Genomic DNA, 24,567 nt, shown 5'->3' with positions numbered 1-24,567 from the left:
TATTGCTTGCTATGACAAGTCGATCCCCATAACTCAGCAGTAAGTTTTATATGCTAAAAAGGGGAGTTCATACCCGTGGTGGGCATAGTGTAGTTCGTTGCGCTTAAGCACAAATAAATAAACAAACTATGACAATAAATATGTGTTTCTTTAATTTTAACAATTTGTTTTGAGGTAAAATTTGTCTAAACAGTTACTTAAAGTTTTGCGGTAGTAATCCTTTCATATAGGTTCGTTCTGGCTAGACTGTGGCTTTATCAGTGACTTTCTGTGATTCGGTAGCTTAACAGGAAACGGGTTATGTGTTAGGTATTTTAACAACTTTCAATAACTCTGTTTGTCTCTCTTGAAACACCAACCAGAAACACGTGCTTCACGTGTAAAAAACCTTTATTTAACTTTTTATTCAGTTAATGTTTTAATTTGTATGTCTCTTCTCGGCTTAACTTCTGTAAATATTTTATTATAAGTTTTTTTTCGAAAATTATTCTATGAATATGCAGTGTCACGACCTAGAGCGTCTTATACTCTAATAAAATGAATATTTTTAGTGTCTGCTTACCTATGTGCTCTACATTCAGTTGCATCACCTGTAGAATAGTTAGCATATGAAAGTTTGTTGTTGGTGTTTTATTGCTCATTATTTTGTAGCAGTCATTCATTTCCAACATCGGGTTGTTATAGTGACACGTGTTTGTGTTCTATCATCTAGAAATTACTTTATCTTGCAACTCTACAGCAAGGATTTCGTCATTGCTTTTTATTTCTACAATAAAAAAATTTGGATGTAACGCAGAGTTTGATAAAAAAAAACTGAACTGTTATCAAATATAATTAATTTTACTTTTAAATATAATCACTTCTAGATATAGAAATATTTTTATGTGGTATTGACCCCAACAACTTTTAATACAAAAGGAACTGTCAAGTGTATTCTTAATGATTTATTTCTCACATTCCTTTCCATGAGAGATTTGTACAGAGTCTGTTTGGTTTGGAATTTCGCACAAAGCTACTCAAGGGCTATCTGTGCTAGCCGTCCCTAATTTTGTAGTGTAAGACTAGAGGGAAGGCAGCCACCGCCAACTATTGGGCTACTCTTTTACCAACGAAAAGTGGGATTGACCGTCACATTATAACGCCCCCACGGCTGGGAGGGAGAGCATGTTCACGCGACACGGGCGCGAACCCGCGAATTACGAGTCGCGCGCCTTACGCGCTTGGCCATGCCGGGCCTAGTGTACAGACTCAACTATAAGATATTCTAGTAATGCTTTCTGCTCTCTCAAACAAATCTAACATCAAAGATGTAAATTCTGACGTTTTGTATTGAAAGTTATTATAGTTCTATTCGTTTAGTGTCATGTGTTAGATGTTAAACTGTACTGAAGGTTTGATTGGTTAGTTTTTGAATTTCTCGCAAAGCTACATGAGGGCTATCTGAGCTAATCATACGTAATTTAGCAGTGAAAGACTAGAGGGAAGGCAATTGGTTATCACCACCCACCGCCAGCTCTTGGCCTGCTCTTTTACCAACGAATAGTAGGATTGACTGTAACTTTATAATACCCCCACGGCTGAAAGGATGAGCATGTTTTGTATGACGGGGAGTACTGAAGGGCACTGTAGCGTTTAGCAATAATATTTCAATAGAAATAGTTATATTATCTAACATGTTTTATTGTAATGTAATTGTCACATTCACAGCTGACTGCAAGCGGTAATTTGTTAATAAAATTAGGGCATTGTGAACTTGAGCACCTGAATCTCACTTTTTACACAGAAACTTAAATCGATTATATCTTGTTTTCACACTGATTTTTTACACCTGCGTTTTCGTTTAATAAATAGAAATACAGAATATTCCCGCTGCTGTTTCGGTAATATTACCGAGTTATTCTTTGTTTTATTGTAAAAAAAAAATGTGCTTATTCTAATTTTTATGTCTTATACAACTTTCAATCACAAGATTTAAACAATCTAGTAATGGAAGTGTAACAAAACTAAAGAAATAAATAAAGATTTATTGATTAAAATAATCTAACGAAACAGGAAATGATTATAAAAAACATATAAAGAACATAAAACCACTCTTAATATTCATAACTGCAAACATTTAAGAAAATAAATTGAACATTTTCTATACATTTAGCTGTATATACTGCAACTAATCATATGCATGCTGAATGCACAGGAGAACACTACGGATAATTTAAATTAAAGATATAAACACGCCTTTAGCTCGGAATTTCAATAAAATTGGTCCTCCGATGGGACAGTTGTAATTCTACGAACTTAGAGTTCGATTCACCACGGTAGTCGCAGAAGATAGCCTGATGTATATTTGCTCCAAGTAAAGAATAAATTTGTTTATTTCATTGAGTATTTTAAAGTGATTGCCTTACAACGCCATTCAAAGAATGAAAAACCAGTAAAGAAATTATCCGTTTAGTGTTAACGAACAGTTCAGCGTCTTGCAAGTTTTAATACGTCATTGTTTGTTTTATTTATTTATTTCAGTGTTTGTTTTTCAGTTGTTTAAGCTACTTCTTTTAATGCTTGTTTTCTTTAATTGTTTATATCATAAGTACTGCAGTAATTATACCAAAAATTGGACAGATGTGCAATATGTGCAATAAAAATTAATATATCAAATACACTGCAAATAACATGTGAACAAAACTTTAAAAGCACTTTATTCACACTGTTGAATAGTAAACAAATCAAATCAACTAACCACTTGAAAAAGTTGACAGATTAAAGAAAAATTTCAAAAACACAAATTTGTCAATCTGACTGATTGACTAACGTTGTTGGAAAGGAATAGCTCTCGCCTGCCTCCACCTTGTGCAAACCTGAATTCAAACGATTGAATTATTCTGTCTTGACTAAAAGTGTTTTTCTGAGTTTTACTTCTAACTTTGATAACAACAATAGCCATTTTGCAACACTTCCGACGAGCTGACAGTATATAGTAAGTATATTCTATTATTACGAGCACACTTCGTGAGTTGCTAAGTAATAGCTTGCCCTCATATAACAGGTGATTGTACCGTTGCTTTTGTACACGCACTATGTAGTCAGCCTCTGGCTGAATCAACTAGATTATAAAATGTTGGCTACGTATGTTTTCCTGATCTAGGTACAAACTACAAACTTACCTTTGAAATTGAAGTTTTTAGTTCTATACATTTAACTCGAAGACGAATGCCAATACTGCTAAAATCTAACATATCTTTGTTCGACCACTCTGAGTTGAAAATAAGAATGATAAGTTGTATAATTTACATTTGTATTGTTTTCAAACTATATATGGTCTTTTGACATGTAAGGTTTTAGAAACAGTACGGATTTGAAAGTATGCCTTTCAGAAAAACAAAACGAGAGAATAGGAGAAAGTCTTCTGTTGATGATATTGAAAAGTTATCTTCTTAGTGTATTGCGCAAGAATAGAGATAAGGTTCAAAATAGTAATGCTAAATATTCGAAACAAGTCTTAACTGAAAATCCAGTCAAAGGAAAGGCTGCCACCCTAGCAAGATAGAAGAAAAGCTATAGCAAAGATATCAGTAAAAGTCAGTAAATGTCGAGGCATTGCTGTAAAAAAAACTACTAGAAGGATAAGCCTAGAGCCCCATCACTCTCGAAACTTAGTAGCAAACACAATGAAACGATTGTAAGGTATTTTTAAATTTAAAAAATGGTAAACAGAAACAAGAATACCTCAAAAGTAAGGAAACAAGGTAAGAATGAGAAGGATAACATTAGAACACTTGATGATTTTTGATATGGTGCAACCTCGAAGTAGATTTATCTGTTATTTCGCCCATCCCTACTTTGTGTTTTACTCTGAACTTTGATTCAATTATAGACTTAAACTGAGTTTTACCAGTAGCTAGTCCTTTCTAAATGCTCCATAAATTTTAAAATCTCGAAAATCAGCGGGTTTGATACTATTCATTTAGTCCAACTTTACTAGCCAGATATCTGTAACGTCTTCTATAAACAAAGTATGATCATTAGAACCTACTCCTTGACTTCCGACATCAAATATTCTGTTTATGATACATGCATTTCATTAGGGTCGTGTAACTTGATTACATACATGTATCTACACTTGGTTGCTGAAATAAAGTTTACAGAAGAAAAATTTAGTTATATACGACTTTCGTTCAGTTTAAACAATTACCAAGTTATAAAAATACACAAAGTAGGAATGGGTGGAGATATGGACACTTATAGATTATACTGTATCAAAAACCGTCAATTGTTCTTATGTTAACTTACCCATTCTTCCCTTGTTTCCTCAGTTTTAGTGCTCCGTTTCCTACCTGCTAATTTGTTTAGTTGATTATTTTTTTTTACATTCGATGACGTTAATATTTGTCCTATTATAGTTTCAACATTCTTTACTCGGTCCTTTAGGGTTTCTTGAAGAACAAGGAGAGTGTATAATATTTTTTCAACCACACTACATTCGCCTTATCTACTTCCAACGAAGCATTTTGCTCAATGCAGAGCTTATCAAACTTGCTTGGACAAAACGCGCACAGTGCTGGTAGGAACACTAATTAAATATGTCATTTGTTACTACAACTGCCACGGTTTTAATACCTTTTCTAAGCTGACAAAGCGTTATAATAATTAACTAAACTTGTCACTAGACATTTCTATTAAGTCTATTATATTTTGAATACGTCGTCAGTAATACATATGAGCGATATAGTGTGGTTGAACTGCTGTTATATATTCTTTGTCTTCTTGAAATTTATGCTGTATGCTAACGGGCTTCCCAAATGCCAAGAATTTTGAAGTGTTTTTTCGTGTATGTGTGGCAGATATTTCTTGATCTTTTTTCTTCTTGCAGAAGTTTATTGTATTTGTTTTTTTTTTTTAATTTTGCATATAGCTACGTGAGGACTATCTGCGCTAGCCGTTCTTAATTTATCAATGATAGTCTAGGAGAGATTACTCTCGGACTACTTCTTTATTAACCAATAATAAAATTAAACATAACCTTATAACGCCCCCACGACTGTAAAGGCGATCATGTTCGATAATAGGAACTCACAATAGCATTAGTTAACCAAATTACGTGAAACTTTGAATAAACTTACTAAATAGTGTCTAGTACGGTTTTTTAAAAATCATATTTTATCTTCTTTTTTTGAGGTTATGAAACTTCCAATTTTTTTATGAGCTACAGTTTATGTCTTCAAGTTCAAACAGTTCTAGAAGTTAATTTACTGAATGTGTTTTTTTTTTTTACGTTCTGTTTGATGCAAATTGCATAAACATCGCTTTCGTTTTATGTGATTTTTGCTGATCCGACTGAATTTATATGTTTTCAACTAATGTGGTTACTTGACTAAATTTTATCCAACACTAATAGAAAGTTTCCTGAAAGTTTAATAGTTTGGATCGTGGATACTGGACGATTCTTTTCGCAGTCAGACATACTCATAAAAGATAAGAAGTGCAAAAAGTTTAATTTCTTTTGATGAAGACGAAATAAAACGTAAATAAATATTTAGAGTTCGGGCCAGATCCAATGATATGAGTCACTCAAATCCCATAATTCAGAAATGAAAGTTAAGATCACCAACCTTAGTATATACCATAGTTATAGTGAGTTATATCGATTGGCTAAACCTATTCTAATTGGTTTAGCTGACAAATTTGCAAAACGGCTATCTGCAGTTATCAAACGAGAAAACAACTGGTAATTAAGTGACCGCTGAAAAAGAAAGTGATCGCTTGTAAAATATGATTGTTATGCTTAAAATTATGACTAGAAGATAAAAAGTACAGTTTTGACTAAAATGTGTACATACTGTTCTATATTGATTATATTGTCTACATCCTAGGAGTAGTTATTGAATAAATGTCCAGGTAGTAACAGAGGAGGAAGCGTATGAGAGAACATTCTGTTATTCTGGTATAGATAAGTTGATTTGAGTATTTGTTTGTCAAAACACACATATAAACACCTGTTTGACAATTTCTCTGTAGATGATGGATAATTGTACCTCGTCACTTGCCAGAGGTTACAGAGCGTTAAATTGTTCGACTGTTTAGAAATGTTTTGACGCAAACGGACGTTACCAGAATAGTAGACAATATCCCTAGAATACTATATTCAGAATCCTGACTACAGCAAATGTTGTTCCAGGAAAGTCTACTGGTAAACGCCGAAACTACTGCCCCGAGATGATCGCGTTTTGATCAGGTTAACACGTCAAGGTCGAAAGAAGTATTGCGACACCTTACAACAGGAATGGCATAAACATATTCATTTAAGTGTATCCAGAAAAACAGGAGATAGGAGAACCGTCATTTGGGCCAGACAATTAAACTTAGGGCACGGACGATATGTCGTCTTTTAGTTGAGTCCTGTTTCCGATTTGTCAAATCTAATGGTAGGATTTATGTTCATCATTTACCTTAATAACAGGTGAGGAAGGATTGTCTGTACACAGGAGGTAATGCAGAACATATGTGGACAGCTGTTCATCATGGTGAAAAAACTGCTCTTCATATCCTCCAGGAAAATGTCAATGGCGCCCCCTACAGGCATCACATGGAGACGATATTTCTGCGGTACGCTAAGGCAAGATTTGGTAATAACATTTTGTTTCAGGATGATAATACTACTGCTAATAGTGCACGTATTATACTGGATTATCAAAACCAAAAGGATGTTACAAGATTGCCGTAGCCGGCAGGGACTCCCAAATGTTGGACAGAACTGAACTGGAAAATTTCTAGCCATGACTCTAGATCAGCCGTTGTAACTTAAGTGCAGCGCCGTCTAGTGACAAGTTGGGATAAAATTAGAGTGAATTACATCAATAATTAATCTCATTGAAAACATGCCACGTCGCCTCGTGGAGGTAAGTAGAGCTACGAGGAGGACTAAACAAGTATTAAATATTTAATATGAACTCGTATAAGGTTAAAAATATTATTTATAATAATTTGATATTATATTCTGTCATTATATATCTTTAGATTATGTTTTATTGTTATAGGTGGGATACTGAGCCACACATGTTTCTACAGATGTCTTATAAAATTGTCTAATAAATTGTTCATGATGCACATAGAACTTTGTTGTAGATGTTTAATATAACATGAATTTCTCAGTTTTATAGTTCTATGTGTATTTGTATTTCGTCTTAATAATGATGATCTTACTTTTGACAAAGTATGTAAACATTTTGGCCAAGACTGTAAATACAGAACTCCAAATGGAAAAAAAAAAGACACAATAAATCTATAAAGATAATAAAAAAATTAAAGCATAATACAACGCACATTCGCAAACAGAAATATTGGTACATATTTCTGATGTCATAGTTTATGTATGCTAGATATGACTGCCATTTTATGGATTCCATATCTCAAAGATCTAAGTAGAGTTGATCAATTAACTTTTTATGTAAGTTAGAAGAATAGGTAAATAACGAATAATAAAACTCACCTATATTTGGTAGGCTGACGCTTTAGAAGGTGTTCAATATTCTAAAGGAATTCGAAGTTAAAGTATGAATGTTATTAGATCGTTTCTCAAACAACTATGTTTTTCTTATGGTCAATGGTGTTCAAGGATGGGATAATCTAAAAATCTTTATTTATTAATAGATGAAAGCAAACATTGAATGCTGTTTATGAAGAAGCTTTGTTATAGTTTTAAAATTTGTGATAAAGTTTATGTTTAAGCCATTACTTTGAAATACAAGATCGTTGTTAAACTTGCATTGTTTAAACTAAAGTTAAACATTCGCCATCAGCTGATGGGTATTTTAGCTTGTGTGTATATTTATACACATTGTCTTGGTGTGGTTCTTCGAATTCGATACCAAAGAATAAAATAAAATTGTAGAATATATATATTTTTAAATATAGTATCATAAGTATAAAAAGTTGTTTAAAAAGTCACATTTTGAATATTGATAACTTCAACTGTCTTGTTATTTGTATTTACTCATAAAAATGTACGACAATCATAATATGTAAACACTCTTAAATTCTGTCTGTCCGATTGTTTTACGTAACTTATTTTGTGAAAAGAATGATATTGTCAAAAATATATACCGTGGAGCATTCCTTAGTTTAAATAAAAAATAATTAATTTAATGCAACGAATCTGTTTAAGTTTAATGACATCGAATATTCTAATTATTATTCATACTTGGTAAAACTCTACAATTAAAGAATTAAGGAAAAAACAAAGACACTTGTAAGTTTCACAGATACTTCGTTTATTAACGACCTGCTTCTCATTAGTACTGCAGTATGTTTGCGAACTTACAACCCTAGAAACCTGGTTTCGGTACCATTGAAGCACATATTGTGTAGCTTCATGCTGGACTTCAAACAATAATAATGACTATGATTTCACTAGACTGCAATAGTGCATACACAGGCCAAACGAGACGTTCCATGCAAACTAGAATGTTTCTTAACATTCTAGTTTGCGTTAATGAAAATGGATTCAATCTTTTCATCTCATCTTACTGAAACTAAACGCCAATTTGATTGAGAAAAAAAGTAAAAATTTATATATTTGTGAAAAATGTAAAAAACAAAATAGTCTAGAAATTTTAGAAATAAACAGAAGTCTAAAATCAAATTCCGAGAAACTACCAAACCAACTTAAGCTCCTCCCACTTCTCAAATCAGTTGTTTCAAGTTGAATGTCGAGGCTACTTCCGGTTCTTGGGTTAAACTATATATAAATCTGTTAACAAACCATTTCAGTAAGTGCATGATGATACCTTTACTGGAGAAACCACATTTGTTGATAAATGAAATATTCGTGAAACATAAAGTTGTCTTTGTTTCTTTCCTCAGTTCTCTAATTATTATCATTTAAAATGAAAGTTTTAGTTCAGCCTTTTAGTTCGTTCACTAGATGGCAAGATAACTTGCCTGATATGTCATTGATAAGAATAAGAAACTCAAAGAAATGGTTAAATTAGAAAAAGACAAATAGGTTCAATATTTAGGCTAAATGACCTACATAATATGAATACACCCACCGTTCCAAATTATTCTAAAGAAACAAGAAATCAGTCGGAATAGTCTGAAATAGTTTTATTTCACAAACTGGTTTTATACAAAGCAATTTAATTCTACTGTTATTTATGAACATACGTTTCTTATTTGTTGAATGATAGTTATTTCATCAACTAACCAAAATATCAACAACACACTTTTCATGGTGCGTGAGGGTTATTCTCCCAACCTGGTTGAGCTACTTATTAACATTTGTTTATTATTTCGTAATGTATAAGTATAAATAGAAGTTTTCTATACATTTTTTCTATCACCATTGAAACCAGAAAGTTCTACTGATCTTTTGATTAAATATAAAGTAGAGTTTTAGATATGATGAAATAATATTTACAAAAATTATAAAACCTGATTTTTTTTCAATATGTTACAAAAAATACATAAGAATATCAAACGAACAGAGTTTAGGACCACTAATAACATTATACCTGAAGCAATGTTCTTCGATTTTTATAAATCGTTCTATTAAGATTTTTCCTCCATATTTTACCAGTCATGAAAGCAACTCTTAACCTCTATTATATGTTGTATGTAGTGTTTTTTTCAACATATATACATTAATATCGCTATCAAAGTATTCAATATCAAATATATCACAACGACACATTTACAAATGTATACAGGCAACTTGATAAAGCTTTAGCAAACTTATTCAAGGTTGTTTCGCAAGAACGATCTTTTAGGTTCTTGTTTTAAACTAAATTAAGAATGTTTAATAACAGTAGGTAGCTTTGTTTTACTTCTTCCGGATAGTTTAATTTTAAAATATATTACACAGAGAACCTTCTAGAACTGTTGTTCATTACATCACTATCTTTGTGAAACTGAGAAGAGTTTCCAGTTATCAGTTTGAAACACGTAATTATTTACAATATTCTTCGTTGTGCTGGAAGTCCATACTAGTTGAAAGAAGGTAGTGTGAAATATTTTCATTTCTCTTATTTTCCTTACGATACCTTTAGACTGTAAAAATAAACAAATTATTCCCTGTAAAATAAACATATAATTCACAAATTTTTAACGTTTTTATTTATTTTTTGGTAGGAACTGTTAAAGAACATCTGGTATTTGCTTATATTAAAAAGTTATAAAGTTGAAAAATTCAAACATTTCTGAAGACACTTCATTCAAATAATTTATCACAAAATCCTTATTTATTAGCAGGCAAGAAGCGATACATGAGATTATATTGTAATATATATTTATACATTTCTATATTAATTTCTTTATTTTATATTGAAATCATATTTAAAGAAGTGCAATAACTGTTTATGAATGTTTGCTTGTTTTTGTATCTCGTGTAAAGCCACACGAGGGCTACCTACGCTAGCCGTCTCTCACTTAGAAGTGAAAGACTAGAGGGAAGGCAGCTAGTCATCACCATCCACCGCCAACTCTTGGGTTACTCTTTTATCAACGAATAGTGGGATTGATCGTGACATTATAAAGCCACCACGGCTGAAAGGGCGAGAATGTTTGGTGTGACGGAAATTCAAACATGCAACCCTCAGATTATAAATCGAGCGCCCTAACCACCTGGCCATGCTGGCCCATTGCCAAATTCACAAAACAAACCCACTGTACTGTTACAATACTGAGGAAAGTATTCTAGTCCTGATGGCAGTATTATTCATATATTGAAAAATCTATGTAAATCTAGAAGAAATACACGTTTTCTCAATTAGACGATTTTTAAAACAAATACTTGGTTATAATTCGAAAAACTTGTGGAGCACAGGTCACTTTCGAATTACCAATAAACTCATAACTATGTACGAGTGTTTATTAATCACTTAAAGGAAATAAACACTTTGGAACAGCTTTATTAATGATGAATAAAATCTCTCTAACTATATATTACAATAATCTTTCATATTCGCTCAATTATTCAGTATTATCTTTTTTCTGTAATTATTAAGCCAAACTTACAGTTTTCTCCACAATCTTCAAGAAAATAAATCGATGAAGTTATCAAGAACTCTCTCAGCCAGTACGTTTCATCGATACTTTAAAATAAATAATTTATCTAATCATTTCTGCCTCTTCCCTGAACTCCCCATGTTTGTTTTCAGCCATGGGATTGTTATAACGTGACGATTAATCCCACTATTCATTGATAAAAGAGCAACCAGCAACCTTAGACTTGGCGGTAGGTAACGTCGACCAGCTGCATTCTCTCTAGTCTTGCACTGCTAAGTAAGGGACGGCTAGCACAGATAGCTCTCGAGTAACTTTACGCGAAATTCAAAACAAATCATCCTTCCCTAACGAAAATTGTCCTAGTGTAGCTTTGCGCGAAATTCAAAACAAACATCTGCAATATATTACGTTACGTAGCAGCAAGAAATTAAAAGTCATTAAAACACTATTTCTTCCAACACTGTTTATGAATGTAATTGGGCAACATTAGAACATTAATCGTATAACGTACAACACAAAATCTAATTTAGCCTCTTTATCATTGTTCAACGCATAAACACGCACGAGTTTTGTATTACTATTTGATTTGTGTGTTTCACAACTTCACGCTGAAACTTGAAAACTAACTCATCATCAGTCATGTTAAACTATAGTGATTTTGTAGATAAGCGCACTTATCATACACGATGTATCAGTAATACTTTAAGCCACAGTAGATAGCACGATCGCTGTGTGTTTCGGTCACTTCTATTTAAAGGCACCATGAGAGACTTATCAAATCAGTTGGCAGAAAACCTTGTACAATATACCGCTAACTGCGCACACAGTTCCAAATCATAATGTTGGCACTTAAGTATACTAACACAAACTTATATATATATATATACACAGTGAGTGTTTGTTTGTTTATAATTAAGCACGAATCTATACAATGCTTTGTTCACTATGGGTATCGAAACCGAAATTATAGCGTTGTAAGTCCGCACACAATATAGCTGCGCCACTGAGGTGACTATATATAGTCAAGCTGTTATAACTTTAACTGTAGTTAAATTTCGGAAAGGGTGTATAAAGCAACTCGATTATTAATGTATACATTACTATATAAAACAACACTATAAACTATATCTATACAATGTTCAGGAACCTACACAGCCTGGCATGGCCTGGTAGTTAAGGTGCTTGACTTGCAGTCTGCAAGTTCGAATCCTGCCACCGAACATGCTCACCCTTTCAACCATATAGTTTGCTATAATGTGGCGGCTAATCGCATGTTTCTTCGTTAAAGAGTAGCTCAAGAACTGGCAGTGGGGTGTGTTAATTAGCTGCTTTCCCTTTACTCTTTTGTTTCTCAATTCGAGATAGATAGCTCTCGAATATCTTTACATCAGATTCAACAAAACAAAGAAGAGATAACAATTTCTTACTATTATCCAAATCTGTATCCTGTAACTTACCTGATTTTTTTTTCAAAATCCATACTCAAGGTCCGTAGGATTTTTCCTACTTCACTGTACTTCTGCTGTTCCAAGGCAAGCGTGTCAGAATGAAACCTGTATCTGTAGAGGTCAGAGGTCAAGGGAGGGATTACAGATGATGGTAAACTATTTTGTTGAAGCTTGATAGTGGTCCGAGAAACGTTTTTGCCTGAAGAAGAATGGCAGAAGTAAGGTTAACTTTACGAGTTTCAATATACTGTTAAAATTGTACTAAAAGTTCATGACAATATGTTGATATTGTGTTTACACTTCTCAAGTAACTTTCTTTAGAACTGAAACGTCCACACTGATAGTGTAGCTTAAAATATCAATACTTGCTTAATTAAAATGGGTAACATAACTAAAACTAAATTTAATAGTGAAAGTGTATATGTTCGTGTGCTGTTTTAATATAAAATATATAGTCTAGAATACTTTGATGATAAACAGACAATGAATAACATCGTTTAAACAGCCTGATTGATAAACAACGTGACATAACTTATCTTCTTCTTATCCTTGTTTTCTAAGACTATTTCTCGAAGACAGGGCAGAGAACGTGGCAGGAGTTTTGGTTTAAAATTATCTGATCTCAAGCTGAAGCGCTGCATCAGATATAACCGAATGCGATCAGAAATTTTCATTCTTTTCGCCCCGCCCGTGGTGGTGATTGTTTAGGTAAGCTGTATAACTGGAGCCCGCTAGATGATGAAAGTTAAAATTCGGGTTAAAAAGGAAAGATAGAGAGAGAGAAAAAAACAAACACGTACGACATTCTCGATTCCTGATTCAGTTAAATTAACATAGCAGACAAACAAATAGCGGCGGAAAAGCCAACGATGGACACCGACTATTGAGTATCGCAATGATCAACAACCGCATGTGACTTAGAGTCCTTCAGGGTGGCGGGGTATGTGTAGATCCTATGCCAAGATTTCGATGTGGGGAAGACGGGAGTACCTTGAGAAAACCCACTTTCACCAGCTGGCGCCCATAATGCCAGGTACTGCCTTTGTGGCCCTGCTTGAAGAGTAAGGATAGGCTTACAGATCAAACTCTTTTTTTTTTTTTAAATTCTTGAGGCTAAGTTTGGGATAAGTGGTGCGTCGAACAGGGTTTTAGTTTTTGCGAACAAAGGTCATGGGCTGATTATCACAAAGCTTGATATTTGGCTGTGTTGAGCTACTGGGTGTAAAAGATATTGTAAGGGTAAGAATGTATTTAGCTGTGTTAAGATATCGATGGTCTTGAAGACAGAGAAAGTCAAGGGGTTTTATATACAGTACTGTATACGTCAAGAATTGGTACTGACGTAACTTTCTCAGATTTTCTCATATTAGAATGATGTCACACGAGAAGCGAAATTTGCTACCGAGTCAGAAAATACGTTCAATACACTCGTGCACTCTTATGTTAGAACTGTTACAAGATATTAATCCAATGTACTGTTACAGTCTGATTTTATTATCTCTAGTGTGAGGAACTGATGAAAAAGCTACCAACATCACCGCTTCTTATTGAATGTACACAAATATATGTATATAATGATAATACAGTGTATTAGTGTATTGCTTTAAATGGGCAGTGTTTTAAAATTGATTTATGTATTGAACGAGAAAAGTCAATTACATAAAGGACTAGTATAATTATAAAGCAAGCCTTATCACTTACCATTCTCACGATAACTCTCGTCGATGTAATCGTAATAATATTCAAGTAATCTTAAACGTTGGGATGACACTTGGGTAAATAAATGGTCATATGAATTAGAACTGGAGCTTAAGAGTATTAAAGTAGAACTTCTCTGATATGAAGATAAACTTCGAATAGAGAGAGGAAAAAAGAGATTGATTCCGGTTCGTCTCGTCCACTGCCGGGGACACGGATTCATATTGACGGATGTAAACACAAATGAGTTCTTTTGGCACCTTTTCAGGGAAACCAAACTACGATTGTGCAAATATTTTCTCTCTTCAGTATCAACTCCGTTACCGGTGACTGGAGCTTGAAAGGTTCTATCTGCTGAGGAGCTGTCGTTATTTCTTGAACGTTGATACACAGTGCAACAATTCCATTGGTGCACATTCAGGTGTTTGCTATTAAAGTCAATGTCACTGTTCTTATTCTCTTTTCTTCGGTAATCTGGAAACTGGCTGTCACTGTCTTCAGAAACAGTTTCACTCTTTTCTAAAAAGTTCGTTACCGACACATTTTCGGCTTCCGTATTTACACAACTTTTTTGCTGAAGGTCACATCCTTCAATGACATCTATATCGTCACTCTCGATGTTGCTAATGTTCTGTAGGGACTCGTGAATGCCTTGATTACAATCGTTAGAACTGTGTCGACCATTTTGTTCCGAGAAGGGCTGCATCTGTTCGGTATTGCACTCGCTACTTATTTTTAAATCTTTATTTACCGAAGTCCATTTATTAACAAGCAGGTTGCCGTCTTCCATATTCACTGAAACATTACTGTTAACGGCGACTGCCGTACCACTAACATTGTCTACATTTTTTCCAGGTAAGTATTCGCATGATGACATAGTTAAACTCATGTTTTATTAGTAAAAATTAAATTTTGTTGGTGGATTACAAAGATGTTGCAGGGCTTCCAGTGAAGTGTACAAAATTTAATGTTAGTTCGTTTTTCTTTCTGGCGAAGTATACGAAGGTTAAACTTTGGTTCGTTGTTTTAACCGTCTGCGGATTATTGAGAGGTGCAAATGGAGATGACGTCACATTTTTAATGTAGATGACACCTTTCGTGTATGATAATGTACAACAATAGCTTGAAGAGTACAAAAAACGCTTCCCTTGTTGGGTTCTACACAGAGACAAAAAACAAAATGAGTACTTTCTTCGTGTTAACAAAACTCTCAACTTATCTACCACAAGTGCCTAACTTTTCTGATAGTAACCTTGTTTATTCTTTCTCAAACATCTGTGAAGCGTGCAAACTGTGACGGAGTTACTTGATTAGTCGTTCTACGACCAATAGGAGAATTTCATGTCACTCAACCAATGAACATCAGTGTCCACTCCTATAACAACATTCTTACTTTTGATCCAGACTTAATTACTCCTGGATATTACACGTTAGCGTGTGATTAAAGTTGTGAAATATAATTTTGTCAATTTTAAGAAAGTGGTTCAGTTGTAAGTGCGCGTTACTCATAAAATCTATAAACCGAGTTTCGGCACTCATAATAGGTACATGACAAAAGCCCAGTGTGTTGCTTACTTATAAAAAAAATTAAAAAATGGATTTACATATTTGTTTAAAACAAAATTTTCATGATAATTCAAATATCAGAAGCGTACGAAAATACAAAATGTATATACAGTTCACAATAAAAACGTTTAACTGTGGCCATATATTTTTTAACTGAATGTATATATTTTTATGGGGTATCTCATAACTATAGATACTGGCAAATATATTAACTAACAACATAACTTCTCTGCTGTTTGTATTTATAATCATTTTCTGTGGGTTTTGTCATTACCAGTTAAACAGATAAAAAAAACTTAACATACGAGAGTAGATAATAGAACAAAGTTCAATTAATAAGGTTATTGATATGACTGACTCACAAACCTCACTCACTCTTTACAATAATGCAACTTATGTTTGTGATAACTGTTTAACAAATACAAAAACATTACTTGTTTTGCCTATTTCTCTTTTAGCATAATTAAAATACCAGTAATTTACTTCTGTTTAAAATCTGTCAGTAAGTAAGGAATTCATAATTATATTACTACATAATTTTCTACAGATCTCCTAACACATTAGTCTATGATCTAGGACAGACTAATACGCTATAACTACAGATTTGTAATATATCAAAACGAGACTGTGTCGCCTATCATACCACGTGGAGGTTCATGTGCATGAGTAGAGGAGTGGGAGTTACATATAAATATCCTGGGATTAATACATAGGAATACAAATCTCCAGGTATATAAAATTAATAGAAAATTACATTATGGAGAGACATGTGGCATAAATATATAGATACTCGAGTTTATAACGGGGGTTCATATGGTAGATAAATCGTTATATGCTGGAGTTATTAAGGCAAAGCCACGTATTCATATGTGAGGTGAAAACATATTTACATCTAGTGTATGAGGCACACGCTTACATACAGTGGAGCGCCATTAAGCCGCGGACCAGTAAACCGCGAAATCGCTTAAGCCGTTGTAGCAAGTCTTGTCCCAAAATTTTTGATGTATTAAATCTACCACCTGGCTTTTTAAAGTTTCTCACACTCTCCTTGTCTTTATAACTTCAAGGGGATATTTAAAAAGGATTTGCTTTAATTTGGGAAATAAATAAAATATATAACAAGAGAAATCGACCGTTAATCTACCTTATCCGCTCTCTATGTCAGCTTTATGGAGGCCGCCATTGTTACCGAATCACACCTCTCCATACATTAAAGTTAATCCGCGGTAACTCCGTGAAAAAGTGATCAATAATTAAAGTATTATTTTTAATTCGATAATCCGATATTTTTATGGAATTGTATAAATATTGGCCACAAACCCAATAGAAATCATTTCAGTTTCTGAATTAATAGTGAGCATATCATATTGACATGGAGGCCCGCATGTAACACGGGAAGACGAAATTTTACAGGGAAAAGCGAACCATCGCAATACATTGGTCGTTTGTGTTAAAACAGCACTTGTCAGTTGTATCTGAATAGTCTATACATTAATATTATAATGATCACGCAATGGCCCGGATGAGGCTCCTCGGCGAAGCTGTTGGCGACTTCGGCTTTTCAGTCACAAAGGTTTAAGCCGCGGTTAAGCAGGTTGCCCCCCCCCAAATACCGCGGCTTAACGGCGCTCCACTGTACTAGGATAGAAACCAGTGTTCTATAGCGTTGATACATATGAGTGCATAAGGTCTTGTGATAGAAACTTGTATCCTATATGATTCATGCATATTAATAAATACATAAGATTTTGTTGTATATACCTGTATCCTAGTTGGTGCATATGAGTACATAACATCCTGTGGTCGAAACTTGTATCCTATAGGTTTCATTCATACGAGTATATAACGTCTTGGAGTAGAAACTTGTGTCGGGTTCATACATATCAGTGCATAATATCCTGGGGTAGAAACTTGTGTCCAATGAGTGTTCGTACATATAAAGTTAAAATGTAGAACTGTTTACATAAGTGATCCATTTCAACTCACTCGTATGGTCTGAAACTGGAATTATTTACATTCTCATGTTGTTCATCTTGTCCAAAATTGGAATTATCTAATCAACATATCACATTTAATGTTTAAATCCCTTTTTCCCGATTATATGATTTCATACTTGAAATAAAAGAAGTTTGTTTATGAATTTCGCGCAAAGCTACACGAGAGCTATCTGCGCTAACCATCCATAATGTAGCAGTGTAAGACTAGAGGGAAAACGGCTAGTCGTCACCACCCACTGCCAACTCTTGGGCCTACTTCTTTTACCAACGAATTGTAGGACTGATCGTCACATTATAGCACCTCCACGGCTGAAAGGGCGAGCATGTTTGGTGTGACGTAGATTCGAACCCGCGACTCTCAGATTAAGAGTCGAGCGCGCTAAATAAAAATAGACATAACTTTCTGTAAATACCGTTTCTAATGTCTCTAGGTCAAAAGTGTAAACAAACTACAGAGTATGTGACATTTGTATTATCTTCTACACATTTCCATAACTAATAAAAATCAGCGTAGAACGTTTACTTTCCCAAATATCGATATTTTAATTAATGTATTCATTGCATATTTAAAGCATATATTAAAGGTAAAATCCTTGAATACACGTATCACTGCTCTTATCAAAATACCTGTCTCCATTTGACTATTAAGGTAATTCATAAACAGATGCAGAGAAAACTGAAACTATTAAATATGCTTCATAGTTATTTGACCTACAAATTGTGAGTTATGAATTTTGCTGTTACCTGACATTTTGATGAGAAGCTTTGGTTTCTCTCTGAATTTCTGTGTTATTTTGTAGTATTAAGTTGATGTAAATTTCACTTTGTATTGTTTAGAATGTCATTTTTGATTCATTATAATTTGCTTGTTTCAGAAATTCGCACAAAGTTTCCCAATTTTGAATTGTTATACTAAAGAGAAGGTTGTTGTTGTTTGTTATTAAACATAGAGCTATACAAAGGACTATCTAAGTTTTGCCCACAACGGGTATCGAAACCCAGTTTCTAGTAGCAAAAGTCCGCAGACATATCTTTGTACCACTGGATGCTAAAAGGAAGGAAATATAGTCAACTGTACCTACCGTCAACTCTTGGGCTACTCTAATGCAGTAGTTTTTATAAAACTACCTTCCCTCTAATGCTTCGAACTTTGGGGCCGTGGGCGTATTTTATAGTATTGTATTATAGTTAAAGGTAACGTAGTTTTAAAAGGAAGGATAATTAGAGGTAAGATACTTTTAAGGACGTGTTATAGTTAAAGGTAGTGTACGTGAAAAGGATGGAGCTCATTTTTACAGTAGAAGGATACGAACCGTGGGCCTTCGCATTTCCAATTCAGTATGATAAATATTAAGCCACGCCCAATCCCTTCTTTATAGATATTGACTATACCTAAAATGCATTTATTATGGCAAAATAATTTCCTCTTTGTAACTTGCATTACTGAACTTGGCAATAATTGAAAGCTGCAATCCTTTTTTTTTAATAATAACTATATACTTCAACGTATTTTCTAGTAAAACTATACTTTGTTTTACTAATGACTTAACGTCTCAGATTTAGCTCGAATTAACAAAGCTTTAACTTCCAAGTACTTATATCACATTAAAATACTCTCTGACAGGTTAAATAGCACTATTAAATATGTAAATCCTAAATTGAAAGATTGGATGCATTAGTAGCTGAGAAGTACCATTTGAAACCGCGTAAGTTCCATTATTTTTTTGTTATCAAAACATCTTGAATTTTATTTGAAAAGGATATCTAACAACATTTCCTAATACAAAATACTATTGCACTCAGATCATTAAAAAACAAACACATTCAAAGTCGGGAATTTAAAATTTCCAAGAGTAACATATCCTTGGTAATTTATGAACTAACTTTAAAAAAACCCTTAAAGTCAGCCCTTATCTCTCACATACTTATCAAAGTTTTTCTTAAACTCATTTAAATTCACTGTCTCTACAGCATCTGAAAGTAACCAATTTCAAAAGTCAACCATGCTGTCAGAAAAATAAAATTGTTTTAGCTGAAGTTGACTTTTACCTTACTAACATTTATTCTTGCGTCCCCTAGTTTTCTATTCTCACTGTTAAAGATGATTAAAGATGGTGCACCAACACTATTATTTTCCTATTGTATCTTAAACACCTCAATCGACTCGTAATCCAAGGGTCGTGGGTACGAATCCCAGTCGCACCAAACATGCTCGCTCTTTCAACCGTGGGGACGTTATAGTGTGACGATTAATCTCAATATTCGTTGGTGAAAGAGCAGTCCAAGAGTTGGCGGTGGGTGGTCTTACACTGCTAAATTAGGGACGGCTAGCACAGATAGCCTTCGTGTAGCTTTGTGTGAAATTCAAAAACAACAATAAACGCCTAGATAAGATCTCTCCTAACTCTTCTTTTTCTTCAAGAGAAAATTTTTGAGAGATTTCAGCATCTCCTCATATGACAACCTTTTTATTCCAGTCACCATTCTAGTAACCCTTCTCTGAACTCTTTCCAACAATTCGATATCTTTCTTAAGGTAAGGAGCTGAAGACGGAACACATCACTCCAAATATGTCCTAATCTGCGACATGTACAATGAAATTATGACATCTTTAGACTTGTATTTAATATTTCTCTAGATACAACTTAAAATCCTATTTGCCCTACCACTAGCAACAGTACATTGCTTGGATGGTTTTAAAGACTAATCGACTATTACACCAATATTCATTTATTTCATGACATTATTGAGGTTATTTCCATCCAAATCATACTTATTATTCAAATTACGATAACATACATACTTACATGCAATATCTTGCATTTATCTTAATTGAAACCCATCTGCTATTTATTTGCTCAACTCACCAAATGATCTAAATCCTTTTGTGAATGAACAGCATTCTCCTCACATCCAGTAACACTCAAGATCGTAATATCATCATCATCTTTAATTAATTTATTGACCATTCTTTCATCTACACACTTAATGTAAATCAAAAACAGCAATGATCCTAAAAATGAGCCCTGAGATACTCCAGTTTAATTGATCTCTATTTGTAACACTCCTCTTGTTTTTTTATGAAGTTACTCTTTTATTCAATTAGTTAACTTATCTCTCACACTTATAGAAACAATTTTTCTCACAAGTCTTTTATGTGGCGCCTTGTCAAATGCTTTCTGAAAATCCAAATACACCAAATCAACACTATTACCCTCTTCCACATAAGAATAAACCTTCTCAAAGAATGTCTTAAAATGTTAAAGCAAGATTTTTCTTTCGTGAAACCATGTTAATTTTCCAATTCTAAACTTTGTTAAATTACTTTGCAAAGCATCTTTTGCCATACTTTTCAAAATTTTGCTCACGACTGATGTAGTTGTTGTTTTGAATTAAGCACAAAGCTATACAATGGGTTATCTGTGCTCAACTGATGTAAGACTAACGGGTGTATAATTACTGGGACAAACCTTAACTCCTTCCTTGAACAGAGGAGTTACATTAGCTAACTTCCAATCCTCTGGTACCTGACCACTATTCAAGGACTGACAAAAATAGTAGTAAGTGGCTCACATATCCAATCTTTAACCTCCTTCAAAATCCTCTAGGAAACGTTATTTGGCCCATATGCGTTATCTTTTTTTAAACTTCCCAGTTCTTTCTTTACCAGCTCAGAATTGTTATTATCGTTTTATTTGATTTCTTTTCCATTTATCAACCGTTTAACAGGTTGAATACTGCTTAATTATTTGTTAGTAAAAAACGAAGAAAAGCAAAATTTAGTAACCCTGCCCCCTCATAATCGTCCTTTATCATCCCTCAAGAGCCTTTCCCTCATTTTAACATTTTGTTTATCCTTAATGTATTTAAAGAAAACCTTCATGTTAAAATTTACATTTTCAGCCAACTTTTACCCACACATCCTTTCTGGTGTCCTAATTTCCTGTTTAACCAACTTCCTTAATATTCCATAATCTCCTATCATACAGGTAAATTTAAATTTCTTAAATTTATTGTGCTTTTCTTTAATTTTATTTCGTAAACTTTTTGTGAGCCAACTTAATTTTTTTACTTGCAGAAGCTCATACTTATCTGCAAATCATTCTCTATAATATTTTCGCATAATAATACTACAAGAGTCTGACATAGCCAGCGGTTAAAGCGCTCGACTCCCGATCTGAAGGACGAAGGTTCGAATCCTCATCCCACCAAACACGGTCGCCCTTTAAGTCATGTGCGGGGTGGAGACGTTATACTTTGGTGATTATTCCTACTATTCATTGGTAAAAGAGAAGCTCAAGAGTTGGCAGCAGGTGTTGATGACTAGCTGCTTTCTCTCTAGTCTTTCACTGCTAAATTAGAGACACATACCTTTGCGCGAAGTTCAAAACCAAACTAGTAATGTTATTTAAACAGATGTCTGCTGCACGTTTTATTGTACATTCTATTATATTATTCTGTTAGAAGTTACATTTTTTAAAGTAAGAAATATTTGACTTTAGAACATGCACGACGTTTCGACTACTGGTATGATCATTCTCTAGTACAGAAGTTTTATCGGTAAAGAAGGATGTATCATTTATTTTTATTTTTTAACCAGCAGTCGAACGCTGTGCATGTTCTAAAAACAAATCTTCCTTACTGTAAAAGATGTAACGTGTAATAAAATAATACTTGATTAGTAAATAAAGTCAAAACGAAATTATTAATTCTATTACGTTGTTACTACTTAAACCTGCATTTTTTCTAAACTTCAGCTTGTATTTTGGCAACAAAAGAGAGAAAAAAAAAGACCATTTAACTTTTTGTCTTTGATGAAGCCACGAAGGTGAAATGCTGACTGAAATAAAGTTTATTGTTATTTTATAGAGTAACGGTCTTTCTTCCTCTCCTTTTATTGTTAAAAACCTTTAAACCTTTCAGCATGTACTCTAAATTTAAATTATATCAAGAACTTCTTAATTACTAGTTAATGTTGTGTTTTTAACGTTTCTGGTTTTAAAACAATTCCAAACAAAACAGTAAAATGCTCGTCAAATTAAAATGTGTATATTCACCAATACAATAAATAACTTTTGGATAGTACTCCTTCATCAAGTTTTCTATGAGGAATAAAAAAAGGCTTTTAGAGTATATAATAAAAAGCACGCGTGGCTCGAGAGATCTATATCTTGTATTTAAACAGAAATAGAACAAGAGAAGTAACAAAAATAAATTAGTTTAGCAAAATTGGAAAAAAATAGTGAAAACAAAAACAAATAATACGGTTTCTAGACAATCAAGAACATTTTGTTAAATCGTATTTCCCAAACCGTATCATTATGAAATATTGAGAGTTGCCCATGAACTCCCTATGGGAGGTCATTCAGGTGTGAACAAAGTATCTGACAAAAATATATTTTTTGGGGTCAAAAATTAGGCAAGATGTTTGTAAGTTTTTTGAAACATATCATACCTGTCGGTTGGCCAGAAAACCTAACCAAAATGTTTTATTGCTCATTTGAAACCTAACCCAGCTTTTAAAAAGCCCTTTAGTCATGTGGTTGTGGACTGTGCTGGGCCTTTACCAAAAACTTGATCAGGGAACCAGTATTTGTTGACTGTCATATACGCGTCCACTCGATTCTTTAAAGCTATCCCTTTGAAAAATATTTCAGTCCCAAAACTTTCTACAGGTTTGATTAATATCTTTATCTTTGTTGGTTTGCCTAAAGAAATTCAGTCTGATCAGAGTTCAAGCTGTATGTCGGATTTGTTTCAACAAGTTGTTTATCAGCTCGGTGCTAAACAGATCGAATCTAGTGCCTATCATCCAGAATAGCAATGTGCTGTTAAGATATTCTATTGTATCTTGAAAAATATGATGCAGGTTTATTGTCTCGATAATGAAAAAAATTGAGATGAAGGAGTTAATTTATTATTATTGTTTGTTGTTTGTAAGTCGGTTCAGGAGTCATTAGTGTTTAGCTTATTTGAGTTGGTGTTTGGCTGTTCACTGGAAAGTTGCTGAAAAAACAATGCTTAAAAGATGACCCGAAAATGCACTTACTGTATTATGTTTCTAAATTTCGGTCCAGATTCTTACGTGTTTGCGAATTGGTTCGAGAAAATTTGAAGTCATTCCAAGCTAAAATGAGAACGTTTATGATTGGAAGGCTGAAGAGCATAAGTGCTGTCCTGGAGACATGGTTTTAGTAATTCTATCCACTGTGAGACACCTACTCAAAGGTGAGTATCATGACCCCTGTGAGGTTGTTCGGAAAGTTACTGAGACAAATTATGTTGCAAAAACACCAGTTATGTCATATCAATATGTTGAAGCCCTATCACATACAAAATTCATCTGAAACTATTTTACCTAATGAGCGTTCTTCTGATATTGAAGACGGTTACTTTGACTCTGACGCCAGTAAATTTCAAAATAATTGTGATATTCAAGCCGAAGTTGGTTGCATTGTGAATTATCCAACTCCTACCAACAATAAAAATTTAATGATATTTTTGAGTGTGGTTAGTTGTTACAATATCGTTTATATTGCTATGCAGGCTGAAATTTCTAGGAATTCTCCTCACGCTGATAAATATAACCAGCGCGACGCGTCAAACGACAGTATATATTATTGGTTTGACATAGTTGGTATACTATAAACTTCGGAAGCTATAATTGAGATTAACGCTTATTAGTCGGGAACTTCAGATATTTAACGTTAAAAGATTTCAAGCATTACAAACCATTTAACTTCAGTGGATTCATATTAGACATTAGTATTTTTACGAAGACATTATATATCTTCAGCGGGGAAACTCAATGTATGTTCAATAAAGAACACCGAGTTGGCTAGATTAATTTGCTTATTAAG

The 24,567-nt window shown here is 33.6% G+C and overlaps 1 protein-coding gene and 1 long non-coding RNA gene across 5 annotated transcripts in view; one reads left to right on the top strand and one right to left on the bottom strand.

The window, feature by feature from the left end:
- The first annotated feature begins 6,376 nt into the window (after window positions 1-6,376).
- LOC143222908 (uncharacterized) lies at window positions 6,377-24,316 on the top strand. The gene is made up of 3 exons (XR_013012578.1): window positions 6,377-6,893; window positions 12,486-12,664; window positions 23,785-24,316. It is a non-coding gene; the product is annotated as an uncharacterized LOC143222908 (long non-coding RNA).
- Window positions 9,085-24,567, bottom strand: part of LOC143222904 (uncharacterized) — a 25,682-nt gene continuing 10,199 nt past the window's right edge. For 2 of the 4 annotated variants that reach the window (XM_076450072.1, XM_076450070.1), the window contains exons 2-5: window positions 17,472-17,711; window positions 14,148-15,302; window positions 12,456-12,645; window positions 9,085-10,041 (exon numbers count right to left, since the gene is read on the bottom strand). In XM_076450072.1, coding sequence (XP_076306187.1) covers window positions 10,026-10,041; window positions 12,456-12,645; window positions 14,148-15,033 — 1,092 coding nt within the window. In that variant the 5' untranslated portion in view covers window positions 15,034-15,302; window positions 17,472-17,711 and the 3' untranslated portion in view covers window positions 9,085-10,025. The remainder of the gene's footprint in view (window positions 10,042-12,455; window positions 12,646-14,147; window positions 15,303-17,471; window positions 17,712-24,567) is intronic. The other 2 variants (XM_076450073.1, XM_076450071.1) reach the window with 1 other exon arrangement.

The sequence above is a fragment of the Tachypleus tridentatus genome, chromosome 8 (genome assembly GCF_004210375.1).
Source record: "Tachypleus tridentatus isolate NWPU-2018 chromosome 8, ASM421037v1, whole genome shotgun sequence".
Lineage (NCBI taxonomy): Eukaryota > Metazoa > Arthropoda > Merostomata > Xiphosura > Limulidae > Tachypleus > Tachypleus tridentatus.
This window is presented reverse-complemented; position numbering and strand designations above follow the sequence as displayed.